The following is a 14,267-nucleotide window of genomic DNA, read 5'->3' as shown; positions in this document are numbered from 1 at the left end:
TCACTTAGTCATTAGCTACCCAAGGTTAGGGAAGACACTCCATTCTTCCTGGACAATAAAAAATTCAAGGGGATTTCTTGATCTCAGAGATAGAGGGAGTCCATCCTGAAATCTCAAAAAACAATTGTTTAATTGAACTTCCAGAAGCCTCGGGAGGTGGGTAAATGACTTTTACTGGTGTCTGGGTATTGGATGGGTGACTATGGGGTCTTCTTTGCATGATTGAGGAGAAAAGAATGAAAATTCCAATAAATTTTGATAAGAGTCCTCAAAACTTGCTATAAAATCTGGACAAAAATATCTCCAACTTGTGTGAGTAGGTATTTATCCATCGTATTCTACACTCTGTTCCTTGGAAAGGGACATAATGCTTGGAGAGGTGGAGGATCAGTAAAAGAAGAAGACTGTCAATAAGATGGGTTGACACAGTGACTGCAGCAATGGGCTCAAATATGCCAGAGTTGATGAGGATGGTGCAGAGTAGGACTGGGTTCAGATCTGTAGTTCATAAGATCACTATAAGTCATTCTCAACTCATTGACACTTAACAACAATTGAAATATTTATTGGTATGCATGATACAGTGTTCAGGTCTTTCGTTCATAGGGTCGCTATAAGTCGTCTACGACTCGACGGCACTTAACAACAACAACATGCATGATATAGAAATTAACACTGGTGGGCCTCTTAAAGGGTCCTGGTAGCACAGCATTTAAGTACTCAACTAACCAGGAGTTGGGAGTGAGAACCCACCCATCATGCAATCATGCAATGAGAGCAAGAGATGTGGCAGTATATGTTTCTGTAAAGATTTCAGCTCTCTAGACCCTATGGAGCAGTTCTCCTTTGATCTTCAGAATTGATATGAATTGGCATTAACTTGGGACAGCAGGTTTGTTAGGGTTTTCTTGGTCTTTCGATGGGGGGAGGTGGGAGCCAGGTAACAACTTTATAAGATGCCAATTTTCTCTGAAATTATAATTACCCCTCATTAACATTTTCTGTGCAGTAGTTGAAAAAGAAAAACCTGTGCGTTATTTTCAGAAGGATCATCTTCAGAGATTTCTGAAAGGATCTGGTGATTTGTTGTCATACATTCCCAGACCCAGGTGGCCCCTTCATGTTGACTGCATCTCATGTATTTATCTCCTTTGTCACTGTTAATGTGTTGTTGTTTTTTCCCCCTCCTAGGTGGCACCTGTGTGGTCAATCCCACAGACTTGTTTTGCTCTGTCCCTGGTCGTTTGTCCCTTCTCAGTTCCACTTCCAAATACAAGGTGACCATTGCTGAGGTAAAGAGACGCCTCTCACCACCTGAATGCCTCAATGCTTCGCTCTTGGGAGGCATTTTAAGAAGGTAAAGCAAAAGTGCTTTCTGGCACTGTGAATCTGCTGGCTGCATTAAAACACACTTCTCAACTTTCAGTCTTTATGTCTTCTTTCCTATGTGGATTTCTCCATGTGGTCAAGTCTTCTCAGGTTTTTTTTTCCTTCTTTTTTTTGAATAGAGCAAAGTCCAAGAATGGGGGCCGCTGCCTGAGAGAGAAGCTGGATAGGTTGGGCTTGAACTTGCCAGCAGGAAGACGGAAAGCAGCCAATGTGACGCTCCTCACCTCCTTAGTTGAAGGTATGATTTCAGCTCTCCAGAGTCACGCTTGAAGGGTTGGCAAGCCTTTGAAGCTCAGGGTTGGGAGGTAATGCCATTTTATTCTTGTCTATACCATTTAATAGGACAGTTAACAAATAGTGCTGTGTTTCTCAATTAACTTTGACTGTAGTAATTGCAAAGATTCTGGGGCTTCGTCTGACATACTTTGGACATGTTGCAAGGAGACAGGTCTCTCTCTGGAGAGGGACATCGTGCTGGGTAGAGTAGAGGGACAGCGCAGGAGAGGAAGACCCTCTATGAGGTGGATTGATTCAGTGACTGGGGTACTCGGGATGGGTGTGTCAGAGGCAATGAGATTGGCACAGGACAGAAAAGGGTTTAGGGCTGTTGTACATAGGGTCGCTATGAGTCGCAAACGACTCGACGGCACATAACAACAACAACAATAGTAATTACATGAGACAATAAATATAAAGCTCAGTTAATTCATAAAGTGTCCCATAATTTACTAATGTTGTAAATAATATGGAAGAAGATTATAGAGAAAGATTTGTATACTTGACAAAATAACAACAGTAAAAAATGAGTCATGCTGTTGCCATCTTTATTTAAAGTTCAGACAATCCTAAATTAGCTGATTGTAAGGCAATGCAAAATGACATACAGAATATTTTTCTATTAAGCAGCCTCTCAAAATTATTGAGGACTAATGATGTCAGTTTGAGGACTAAGGTGCAACTGATTCAGGTCGTGGTCTTTTTGATCACTTCCTATGTATCGGAGAGCTGGACAGTGAGAGAAAATGACAGAAGAATTGATGCCTTTGAGCTATTGTGTTGGACAAGAGCACTGAACATCCCATGGACAGCCACGAGAACAAACAAATATTTCTTGGAGAAGGTACAGCCAGAGTGCTTTTTGGAGGCAAAAATGATAAGGCTTCGCCTAACATACCATATTTCTAGGAGGGGCTATTCCTTGGAAAGCAAACGAAGCTGGGAAAGGTAGAGAGTTGACAAAGAGGAAGATTCTTAACCAGGTGGACTGACACAATGACTGCTGCAATGGGTTCTGATGTGTCAGGAAGTGTGAGGATGGCACAGGATAGAACAGGGTTCAGATCTATTTTTCATACAGTCACTGTGGGTCATATTTGACTTGCCAGCACCTACCAACAACAATAACCAGTATATAGCTCTTAAAGCAGAGTAAAAAAATTGGTAGTTTTATGAATCTATGAGTCATAGGTTGAGAATAACTAATGGTCTACAAATAGAAGTGGAAATATATTACCAAGAGCAACTCCCCATTACTCCCAACTTTTCTTTTCCCCTTTGCTTTTTTCGTAAGGTCTAAACTTTGTACATTGTCATGCAACTGTCTTTTAAGAAGTGTTATTGGTGCCTTAGTTATTTCTTTACTTTAAACTGTGTACAGGATCATTTATGTGCCAAAAATAAGTTTTTTTATAATACAGAATGCTAGCTTTTTAATTAGCAAAGTTAGGGATCTTTTTGCCGAGTCTTACCCAAACACACTCATGTTAACTTTTTCACATGAGTCATTTGTCTGCAGTGCATGGTAAGAGGTAGTAAGTGAGCGAGAAACAAAATAATCACCTGTCCTCTTCCAGATTTTCAGCCCATAATATTTTTTGTACAACTCTGACATGGTTTTGGCAAGATTGCTTTGACAATTTTACTAGTCACAACTTTTGTACTTGGTGCCAAAATAGTGATAATGATAATAACAACCACAGCCGTGTATTGACCATTAGTATTTAATAAGCATTACTGTGCTGTAGATCAGATTGCGCTGGTGGCTTAATGGTAAGAAATTGCTCTGCCAACACAAAGGCACACAGTTCTAATCCATCAGCTGTTGTTCCATGGAAGAAAGATGAGCAAACTCCTCCTGGGTTATTGACTGCCTCTACAAGCTCTCTGCATGGTCAGCTATGAGTTGGATCCAATGCAACAGTATATAACAATAATCACAACATGCTGAAGAACATGAGTATTTTTGCCTTTTTTTGTGATGCAGGAGAAAATATATGAAGGGATGTTGTTGGGATTTTAGAAGGGAAGCAAAGTGGGGGGGGGAAATCACATAGAGTCACCATCGGCTAGAGCTGACATATAGCCACAGATTGTAGAAAAAATAGAATAAAATACTTGCTTGGTAATTTTGGTTGCCATTTATGCCATCCAGCTGGAACTGACTCATACATAGATGACTGTCCAGCAGGTTTCCAGAGTTTGTAGATCTCACAGAATGAAATAGCCTGTCTTTCTCCCGTGAAGAAGTTAGTGAATTTGAACTGTGTACCTTTGAGTTGGCAGTTTAACTCCTTACCACCAAGTCACCAAATCATACATGTGGTCAATTATCAAACCCAAATTCATAACATAATCATCAGAGGAAAGACAGCCTGAGTCCCAAACTCAAACTGACTGAAACACAATCTCTGGGATAAATCCCAGACATATATGTTTAAAATGCCCAGATGATTCTAAGGTGCAATGAGGTTTAAGGGTCATTGATTAAAATATTCCTTGAGAATCCTTCCTATTACTCAGATTAACTGCAAATTCCCCTGAAAGTTGTGAAATGTGAAAATTAAGGACCCTAAAAAAAAAACCCCTTTCTACACTGTGTCTGGGAACATACCAATATGACCAGTGTAAATTGAAATACAAAGAGTAATTAAAAAGGTTTATGATTCTTCCTCCTCACCCCCAACCCTGAGGTAGGGGTGGATATGTGTGTAGCAAATTATTTACCATTTCAGAATTTTTTAACATGTGTGTATAACTTACAGACGTTAGTTATATTCATCAGGTTGATGTTCGTGACCATTATCCATTTCCAGATTTTTCTGTCACCTTAACAAAAACATAATTATTAGGTTAGGTTAGGTTAGTGGACTTAAAGAAGAAATCAGAGTTAATGAGAGAAAGCTTAATGCAGCTTTATTAAAGGGGGGAAAAGGGGAGCTCCCGGGTGAGTTCCTCATCCTGGAGAGGCAGAATGGGAAGTCACACTGTGAACTTACTGGGGAGGATTTTTATAAACAGAGTCTTTAGGGAGGGACATTCCATTGTGATTAAGGAGCTACCCACTAGCTTAGCCAGACAGGCAAGGCCGTTTTCTCTTCTTATCTTCAACAAGCAAGACCATCCGCATTTGAGTTCTGAATTCTTCACTCTTCTCTTTGGCCCTCTTTGCCCAGACTAACAATAATAGCCTCAAAGCAATGATTTGTCCTTTCCCTTTCCCTTCTTGGGTTTAAAAGTCATATTTTACTTTCTATGTGACTCTAATTGATTTCCTGGTAGCCAAAAGCATTGGATTGCTCTACAGAGAAGTCTTTGACCTGTGCAAATAAGAAGGGGACAGGATCTTTGTGATTTAACCTTCTTCTCTTTCAGTAAGTTTTCCTGTCACACAACTGTCTAAGGTGTGTTCCATTCATTTGGCATATAAATATCAGCCTTGACTGATAAAATGGATGATGTTATTATTTTTAGACTCCCCTTACTTGGAGTACCCTTAAAATCCCCTAAATAGTTGTGATTTAGATCTGTTGTTGTTATTGTTAGCATAGAAATTAACATTCAAATTGCTAGTAGTAACTTTCTTACTTCCACAACAATGTCATGTCCACGAGAAAGCATTAATCCCTTTAAGGATGAACCTTGATTTAATATATTACAGGAGACAGTTTATTTTTTTGTTTTCCCTTTTAAAAGTTTAAATGAAAAGAAAACCTTATAATGCTGTTCTCCTTCATTCCATGAAGTAATTTTTCAATGGTAGTTTAAACCTTTGATGTTATTAAATAAAATATAAAATATTGAATTCTACATTCTTAAATACTAGAGGAAGAAATCTTTGGTGTTACTTTTTTTTTTTTTTTTAGGCAGTTTGGTGTAACTGTGGAAAAGAAATTTAGGGACAAAGTGACTTTTCTGCAGCCTTCAACTTACAATAGATATTTCATAAGTTTTCTTTCTCTGTCTTTCTCTCTCACACACACACGTAATCGTAACTATTTCTTTCCCATGTGCCATATTTTCACTCTACCCCATATTCTTTTTCTCATTTTAAATACACTAAATTTATGTCATGAGTCACTCATGAGTCATAACACACAGTTGGAAAAACTTCAAGTTTTCTTGGGACATGAGGAGAAACTAATATTTGAAGGCAAGAATATTCCATTTAAATGAAAATGAGTTTTATTCTAGCTCTGGGATGACCTTTGTTGTTAGGCCTTTCCTGTATCTTCTTATTCCCACATTCCAAGACGGTTGGTGGTGATAGTTGTTGACTCCTATTCAGCCATTAAGCTGCCGTGTCCACACTGGACTCAAGGTCCTTGGGATTCTGCAGATGATGCTGGGTTTACACAGTTTTGGGATTCTTCTGGGTTTACACCATATGTATGTTGTTGTTGTTGTTATGTGCCGTCGAGTCGTTTTCGACTCATAGCGACCCTATGCACAACAGCCCTAAACCCTGCTCTATCCTGCGCCAACCACACTGCCTCTGACACACCCATCCCGATTACCCCAGTCACCGAATCAATCCATCTCATAGAGGGTCTTCCCCTCCTGCGCTGTCCCTCCACCCTCCCAAGCATGATGTCCCTCTCCAAGGACCCGTCCCTCCTGGCAACATGTCCAAAGTATGTCAGACGAAGCCCCAGAATCCTTGCCTCCAAGGAGTAGCTTGGTTTAATAAGTGACCCAAATTTGATACATCAGCCTCTTTGTTGTTATTATGTGCCATCTTACTGGAACCAACTCATAGCTGACCCCCACAGTGGGTTTTCAGAGGCCATAAATCACACTGGAGGAGATTACTCACCTTTCTCTCAAGGAACAGCTGGTTAATTTGAACCACATGGCTTTGGGTTGGCAGTACATCTTCTTACTACTAGGCCACCAGAGCTTTCTATTACCCTCCTAGGGAATTGACATAGTTGATGCTTCTTTTTAGTACTCTTGGGCCTTGTTCACTTTTTAGTCCATATGTTTTTGACTCAGGTCTTCAAATTTGTTCTGTTTTTACAGTTAGTTTTAGGTTGTAAGAACTGTATGGTATTTTTACCAATTGACTAGGTCTTCAGGAGATAGTTTTCCTCTCCAGTAAACTTTAAAAAAAAAAAAAGCCAGCAATATTTTAGGTATTCTTTTCTCTAGAAGCTTTAAAAATAGATTCCTAGTAGACCAAAAAGGCTCATTAGCTCTCTCGTAAAGATATGATCTTTTGACCTTTTATTTTTTTTCTGATTTTCCTTCCTCTCTTCCTATGCCTACAATCACTAAGGAATATTTTTTTCTGTGTGTACAGATTTCCTTAACTTTTTCTAATAGTGAGCACATACAACATTTATAGTTTTATTTCTGATATAATCCACTCTTTACCATTACATAGAATTCCCTTTTGTGTATGTATGCTAGATTGTGTATCTATTCATCTCTTGATCCCTTAGGTTGCTTCTGTGTCTTTACTATTGTAGTTACTTAAAGTGCTACAATGAATATGAGTATTCCTATATCTGTTCTTTTGTCAGCTCTTATTTCTATGGTACATAGTAGGGAGCTCTGGTGGCCGAGTGGCAAGAAGCTTCACTGCAATCACAAAGGCATGCAGTTTGAGGCCACCACCTGCTCCATGGGAGAAGGATGGAAAATCTCCTCCTGGGTGGTTAGCTGCTTCTGAAAACCCATCAGAGGGTCATCTATGGGTCAACTATGACTTCACAGTACACAAGAAAAACTAATAGTAGGCTTGGTAGATCAATTGATATTTCTATTTCTAATGTTTTAAGAAGAAGGTATACTATTTCCAAAGTGGTCGCATCTTTTCATAGCTATATCTGAGTATTCCACACTCTCCATACCCTTGTCAGCATGTTTTCTGTTGTAAATGAACCTTGCTGTTGAACTTCACTCTTCCTAGAGCTCTAATGGCTAAGGAATTGTGCTGCCATCTCAAAGGTATGTGGTTTGAATACAACAACTGCTCATGAGAGAAAGATAGGCAGTCTCTTCCTGTTCTGTTTACTGCTTCTAAAAGTCTGCTGAAAGGACAGATATGAGTAATTTTCAACACAACAGAACTCAATAACAACAAAGTTGCTGGGATTAGAGGATTTCTGTTTGTTGTTTTAATTTATGTCTCCTTATTCTGTATACTGAAAAGATTATTCGAGAAGCTGGACTCTGAATTAGAATGGGGCATCAGGGTGAGAGGAAGACTCATCAATAGGCTTCATTTTGCAGATGATACAACCTTGCTTGCTGAAAGTGAGGAGGACTTGAAGCATTTACTGAAGAAAATCAAAGACTGCAGCTTTCAATATGGATTGCATCTCAATGTCAAGAAAGTAAAAATACTAGCCACTGGATCTATAGAAAAGAATATGACAGATGTAGAAAATATTGAAACTGTTAACAACTTCATCTTACTTGGATCCACAATCAATACACTTGGTACTATCAATCAAGAGATGTCTTGGACTGGGAAAGTCTGTAGTCAGGGACCCCTCCAAGTTATTGAGGAGCAATAATGTCAGTTTGAGGACTAAGTTTGATGGACCTGATTCAGGCCTTGGTCTTTTCAGTCACTTGCAATGCATCTGAGAGCTTGACAATGAACAATAATTCCTTTAAGTTGCAGTGTTGCAAAAGAGTGCTAAATGGACTGTCAAAAAAAAAATCAGATAGATATGTTTTAGGGAAGGTGCAGGAGGAATGCTCCTTGGAGGCAAAAATGAAGCTTCATCTCACATACTTTGGGCATGTTACTGGAAGAAGCTATTCCTTGGAGAGCGACATCATGCTTGTGAGGGTGAAGGGACAGCAAAGAAGAGGAAGACCCACAACCAGGTGGATTGACACAGTGACTATAGCAATGGACTTGAGGGCGTCGGAGATTGTGAGGATGGCGTAGGATAGGACAGGGTTCAGATCTGTTGTTCGTAAGGTTGCTATTGATCGTACTTGACAGAACCCCAAGACAATGGCTAATGAAGGAGTCCCAGTAGTGTAGTGTATTATGTGCCTAGTTGCTTACTGAAAAGCTGACAGTTTGAATTCACCACACAGACTGGGGGATGAAAGATGAGCAATCTCTTCCCATTTTACAGTCTTGAAAATCCAATGGAGTGGTGTATGAATTGCCTTCTGCTCACTGGCAACAGGTAGAATGGCTAAAGATTCAGAGCATTCCTTCAGGAATTTATTGGTCACTCACATGGTTTCTTTGGCCTCTGCCCATTTAAAAATAGAATTCTCTTTTTCCACAATTTTTTAAGTAGCATCTTCCCTTTATCTCCTGAATCTTCAGCATAAGTTCATATGTACATATTTTAGAATGAAAAGAATGTCTAAATTACAGCTACTGAGTTAGAACCAGCTCATAGCTGACCCTTGGACAAGTTTCTGAAGCTATAAATGACACAAGAGAAGATCACCTGTCTTTCTCCCTCTGGTAGATTTGACCAGTATGGGTTACATGGCCTTTAGATTAGCATCACAATTCTCCCCAGACTATGCTAATCAGCTACTAACGTAGCTACCCTTACAGGTAGCTACTTAAGACCATTGCCATTACATCCCACTTTGTAAAACTCTAATGGAGTAGTCTAGCTAGGACTCCTAGTTAATTCTCCTAAAATACCTTGCTGAATTCAATCACCTCCCATGAGTTTGGTCTAGTTTTTTTAGCAGTTAACATCGATTGGTTTTTGTTGAAACTCGATCTCGTGGAGTCAACTTTGAATGACTTTAAGTTTTCATCTCTGCCCATTTCTGAGTAAGATTTGAACATAGTCATGTCATTGTTGCTGTTTTGATGGAAGCCGCAAGGAAGAACTAGTGCTGTGAGCCAGGCCAGGCTCGTCACTCCCTTCTCATCAGAGGTTTCTCAAAATAGCTGATGTTACAGAGTGTTGCTAGAGGAACGTCCTTTTGCCTCATTGGAGTGCTTTCCTGGGAAAGTTCCGTTGCATTTCTGAAAGCTCACCTGGCATTCTCAGGTAATCCCTCGGGTTTTGATGGCACAGTTTATGAAAGTTAACATAAATGCGTAAGCTACAGTTTGTCGTCATAGAAGGCCAAATTATATTTTTTTTTTAAAATAACAAAGCCGTGTAAGGCAGTTGTTCCTGTTATTGTTAGATGCCACTGACTCAGCTCTGAGTCATAGCTACCCTGTGCACAACAGAATAAAATGTTGCCTGATATTTCTCCATCCTCCTCATCATTGCTGCAGAACTTGAGCTCACTGGTGCAGTCACTGTGTCAGTCCACAAGGCAGGGAAGTGTATAAATAACAAATCAGCCGAGTGAAAAAGAATCATTTCCTAATATACAACCCCTTCATTCTGCATTAGTTAAACCCACTGTTATTCTTGTTCCCTTCTTCAGCTTCAGAAGAATGTACACTCCCAAACACTGCCTTTAAACTCATGCTACATGTAAGCTCATTGTGTCACTTGAAAAATCTTTTAGCCCAGCACACCTTCATATCAATTTTTGGTAATACAGTTATCAAAATACTCTCTGGTTTGGGGCTGGTTACTTCACCTGACTATGCTTCGTTTCCTTCCTTGTAAGATCTGTAATAAAAGGATACAAGTTGCTATAACAATATACACTCTTTCCCCAGTGATTTAACATGTTAAAAGTTATTTTTTATTCGCAATTTGACATGTATATTCCTTTTTTGAGGTCCTTATTCATAGTCTCTTTCAGGGATCCAAATTTCTTCTATATTTTCCATACCCTCCTCTGGATCTTCTTTTAATTTTCTATTTTATTTTATTATTTTTTGTGGGTGCACCGTTAAATCAGATCCTACTGATACAGGAGGAGATTGTCCCTCCTTTTCTCCAGCAGAGCATCTGGTGGATTTGAACTGTGTGCCTTTGGGATTGCAGTACAGCTTCTTGCCGCTAGAGCTTCCCTCCTCTGGATCTTCTTGTTGCTATGTGTCACAAACAGGAACTGACTTAAAGCTGACCCTCCAGCAGGTTTTTGGAGGCTGGAAATTACATGGGAGAAGATTGCCCACCTATCTCCCATGGAACAACTTGGGTATTTGAACTGTCTTCCTTTGGATTGGCAGTGCAATTCTCTACTCAACTTAAAGATAAGGAAAACATGATGGGGACAGTGTGTAGCACCTTACTCTCTTTGCCAGATAGTGACCTACATCATTGTGGTTCACGTTCTATAAGAACCAGTCTCATGATCACACCTAAGTGCAAGTGTAGGTTGGGACACTAGGAAAAAGTCTCTAGGCAGAATCTTCTTAATAATTCTGTAGTTTGTAGTATGTAGGGAAGAATATATTTCCTCTAGTATTCTTGCAATATCTGCTATACTACCTTCCTGTGTGTCTTTTATAGAAATAAATTCATTGTGTAAACACCTGCCACCATGTAGCATCAAACTCTAAATTCATTGCTGTTGAGTTGGAACCTAGTTATAGCTGACCCTCCAGTGGATTTTCAGAAGTTATAAATTGTGTAGGAGGAGATTGCTCATCTTTCTCCCATGGAGCAGGTGGATTTGAACCAAGTGTCTTTCAGTTGCCAGCATGACTCCTTACCACTGTGCCACCAGAGTTCCCTATGCACTAGACAATAGAAGACAAATAGCTTTGCAGAGTAGCAGTGTTCTCAACTTTGCAAACGTTCCTTCACACCACTTTCAAACTGTTGGGAGGAGAGAGGAATACTACTAATTGATCTAAAAATGCCTTAAACATGAAATCATAAATGTATGCAAATTACATAAGAAGAGAATATCCATCTTTCTTAAGTGTATCTGCTGGTTGATCCAAGCCATCAGAAATGGCCAGTTTTTGAGTTAGCAGTGCAGCCCACTCACTACAGACTAGGCCACCAGAGCTCCCTTTAATTTGCTAGCTGCGATCTGATTCCCAAGAGTTGATATGTGTTAAGGATTTTCTGTGGTCTCAGTGAAGTGGTATCCTTTCAGACAAATAATTACCACTGCAGAGGCTATCTTCTTCAATCCTTTTGTCACTTCCTAATATCTCTCCTCTGAACTGCATGCTATGATTTCATCATTCGTGGTGAGAAAGGGTGTTGCCATGCTGGTTTTGTTGGCTATTGAGTTGATTGTGACTCACGATGACCCTAAAGGCAATGTAGAGCTGCTCCATAGAGTATCATAGGCAGAAATCTTCATGGGAGCAGATTTCCATGTGTTTTCTTCTACAAAGCAATGGGTAATTAAGACAATTGGCCTTTAGGTTAACAGTCAAATGATTAGGCATCGTGCTCAATTTGCATACAGACATGAGAGGTGAGACACTACACACGTGCTTTTGTATCTTAACTATGTGTAACTTGAGGTATCTGTAAGCCCCTGCTCTTATCCTCGGTGGCTATGGCACAAAGACGTGAATGTATCCAAGTATATCTGGCTCAGTCCTGTCTTTGTCCCCATTGGTCCAGCTTGCTACTTACTCTTGCAAATAGTGGTGCTTCTGTAAAGAAACAGGTGTGTAGTCCAGTCTTAATAATAATTTTGTTTTATTCTCTGTTTCAAGATTGATGCTTCATCTAATGTACTTTGCTCATTTTCAGCTTTGCTTTTCGACGTTGCTTCCACTTCTCACAATCCACTGGTTTTTGTTCTAAACCCTGCCCTATCCCCCACCATCCTCACAATCTCCGACAGATGTGAGCCCATTGCTACAGCTGCTGTGTTGATCCTTCTTGTTGAGAGTGTTCTAACCCACCACCTTCCCAAGCGTAATGTTATTTTCATAATGTCCCCTCCCAACAACAGTGTCCCCTGCCCAAAGTATGTGAGACAAAGCTTCACAATCCTTAACTCTAAGGAGCACCCTGGTTTTACCTTTCCTGAGACCTGTTTGTTCTTTAGTCTAAAGGATAGTCAGTGTACTTCTCCAACACCATAAATAAAAGACATCAATTCTTCCATCATCCTTCTTCATTGTTCAACTTTTAGATGCATAGGAATTAATTGACAAGACATGACTCAGAACAGCCACACCTTAGTCTTTAAACTAATTTCCTTGCTCTTTTCCTTTGGCAGCAGATTTTCCCAGTGCAGCACAACAAATAGAGAGGTATGTGCTGTCATTGTTGTATGCCTTCAAGTTGGGCCCAACCCATAGCTGACTGTCCAGTGAGTTTTTTAGACACAGTAAGTCTCATGGAAGGAGATTGTTCATCCATGTCCTGCAGAGCAGCTGGTAGATTTGAACTATGTGCTTCTGGGATTGCAATTTTTTGTGTGCACACTATTCTGTAATCTTTTTTACATCTTCTTTTAGTATTCATTTTTTATTAAGTCTTACAAGGTTTCCATGCTTTTAAACAACTACATGATTTCTATGGAATGATGGTACCATTATTTATCTAACTAGTCTCCTACTGAGGAGACCTGAAGCATCTGCTGCAATAGGTCAAGGACTGCAGCCTTAAACATGGATTGAAGCTCAACATCAAGAAAACAATGATTCTCACCACTGGCAGCACCATGATATATGGAGAAGAGATTGAGACTGTTAACAATTTCATCTTGCTCAGCTCTACAATCAACACTCTTAGAACCAGCAGTCAGGAAATCAAAAGATGAATTGGATTAGAAAAGTCAGATGTCAAGGACCTCTCCAGTGTACTTTCAAAGAGCAAAGATGTCAGTCAAAAGAGACTAAGGTGTGCCTTATCCAGGCCATTCACAATTACTTGCTATGCATCTGAGAGCCAGACAATGACTAAGGATGACAGAGAAGAATTGATGTCTTTGAGTTGCTCTGGAAAAGAGTAGTGAACATACAGTGGACTGCCAATGGAGTAAACAGATCTGTCTTGGAGAGGGAGAAACCAAGTTACTTTCTGGAGACAAGGATTTTGAAGCTCTGTCCCACATACTTGGGGCATGTTGCCAGGAGGGACCAGTCCTTGGTGAAGGACATCCTGCTTGGAAGGGTGGAGGGACAACACAGGAGAGGACGACCCTGGATGAAAAGGATTAACACTATATGACTAGGCTAATGGGGCCGGGTGTATTGGAGACAATAAGATTGGCTTAGGTTAGGACAGAGTTCAGAGCTATTGGGCATAGAGGTCACTATGAGTCACAGGCTACTCGACAGCATTTAATAACAACCACCTACTGAACTGCATATAGATATTTGTGATCATTGGCTATTTTTTTTACAGTGGAGTGAAGCATAACTTCACACATAGAAAAATAACTTTACAAATATATCTTCTCAAATTCCTGGGAATCCTTTCACTAGGTCAAAAGAATTTGCACGTCATTTTGATAGACATTGCAAGATTGCTCTACATGGTATTATGTGCAATTGAATCATCTATAACTCATAGCAATCCTATGTACAATAGCTCTGAACCCTGCCCTATTCTGAGCTGTCTCATTAACTCTGACACACCTAATCCCATTGCCCCGGTTACTGTGTCAATCCACTTCATGTGGGATTTTCCTTTCCTGTACTGTCCCTCCACCCATTCAAGCATGATATGCTTTTCCAAGGCTGGTCTCTCCTTTCCATGTACCCAAAATATTTGAGATGGAGCTTTAAAATCCATGCCTCCAGAGAGTAACTTGGTTTCACC

General features: G+C 39.9%; 1 protein-coding gene across 1 annotated transcript in view; it reads left to right on the top strand.

The window, feature by feature from the left end:
- The window catches only part of TFAP2D (transcription factor AP-2 delta (activating enhancer binding protein 2 delta)), a 76,241-nt gene that overhangs the window by 14,906 nt on the left and 47,068 nt on the right, over window positions 1-14,267 (top strand). Inside the window, exons 4-5 of the mRNA XM_006881918.1 lie at window positions 1,192-1,357; window positions 1,509-1,627. Of these exons, the coding sequence (XP_006881980.1) occupies window positions 1,192-1,357; window positions 1,509-1,627 (285 nt within the window). The remainder of the gene's footprint in view (window positions 1-1,191; window positions 1,358-1,508; window positions 1,628-14,267) is intronic.

This window comes from Elephantulus edwardii, unplaced genomic scaffold (genome assembly GCF_000299155.1).
Source record: "Elephantulus edwardii isolate Elephantulus edwardi_28Jun2011 unplaced genomic scaffold, EleEdw1.0 scaffold00017, whole genome shotgun sequence".
Taxonomy (NCBI): Eukaryota; Metazoa; Chordata; class Mammalia; order Macroscelidea; family Macroscelididae; genus Elephantulus; species Elephantulus edwardii.
This window is presented reverse-complemented; position numbering and strand designations above follow the sequence as displayed.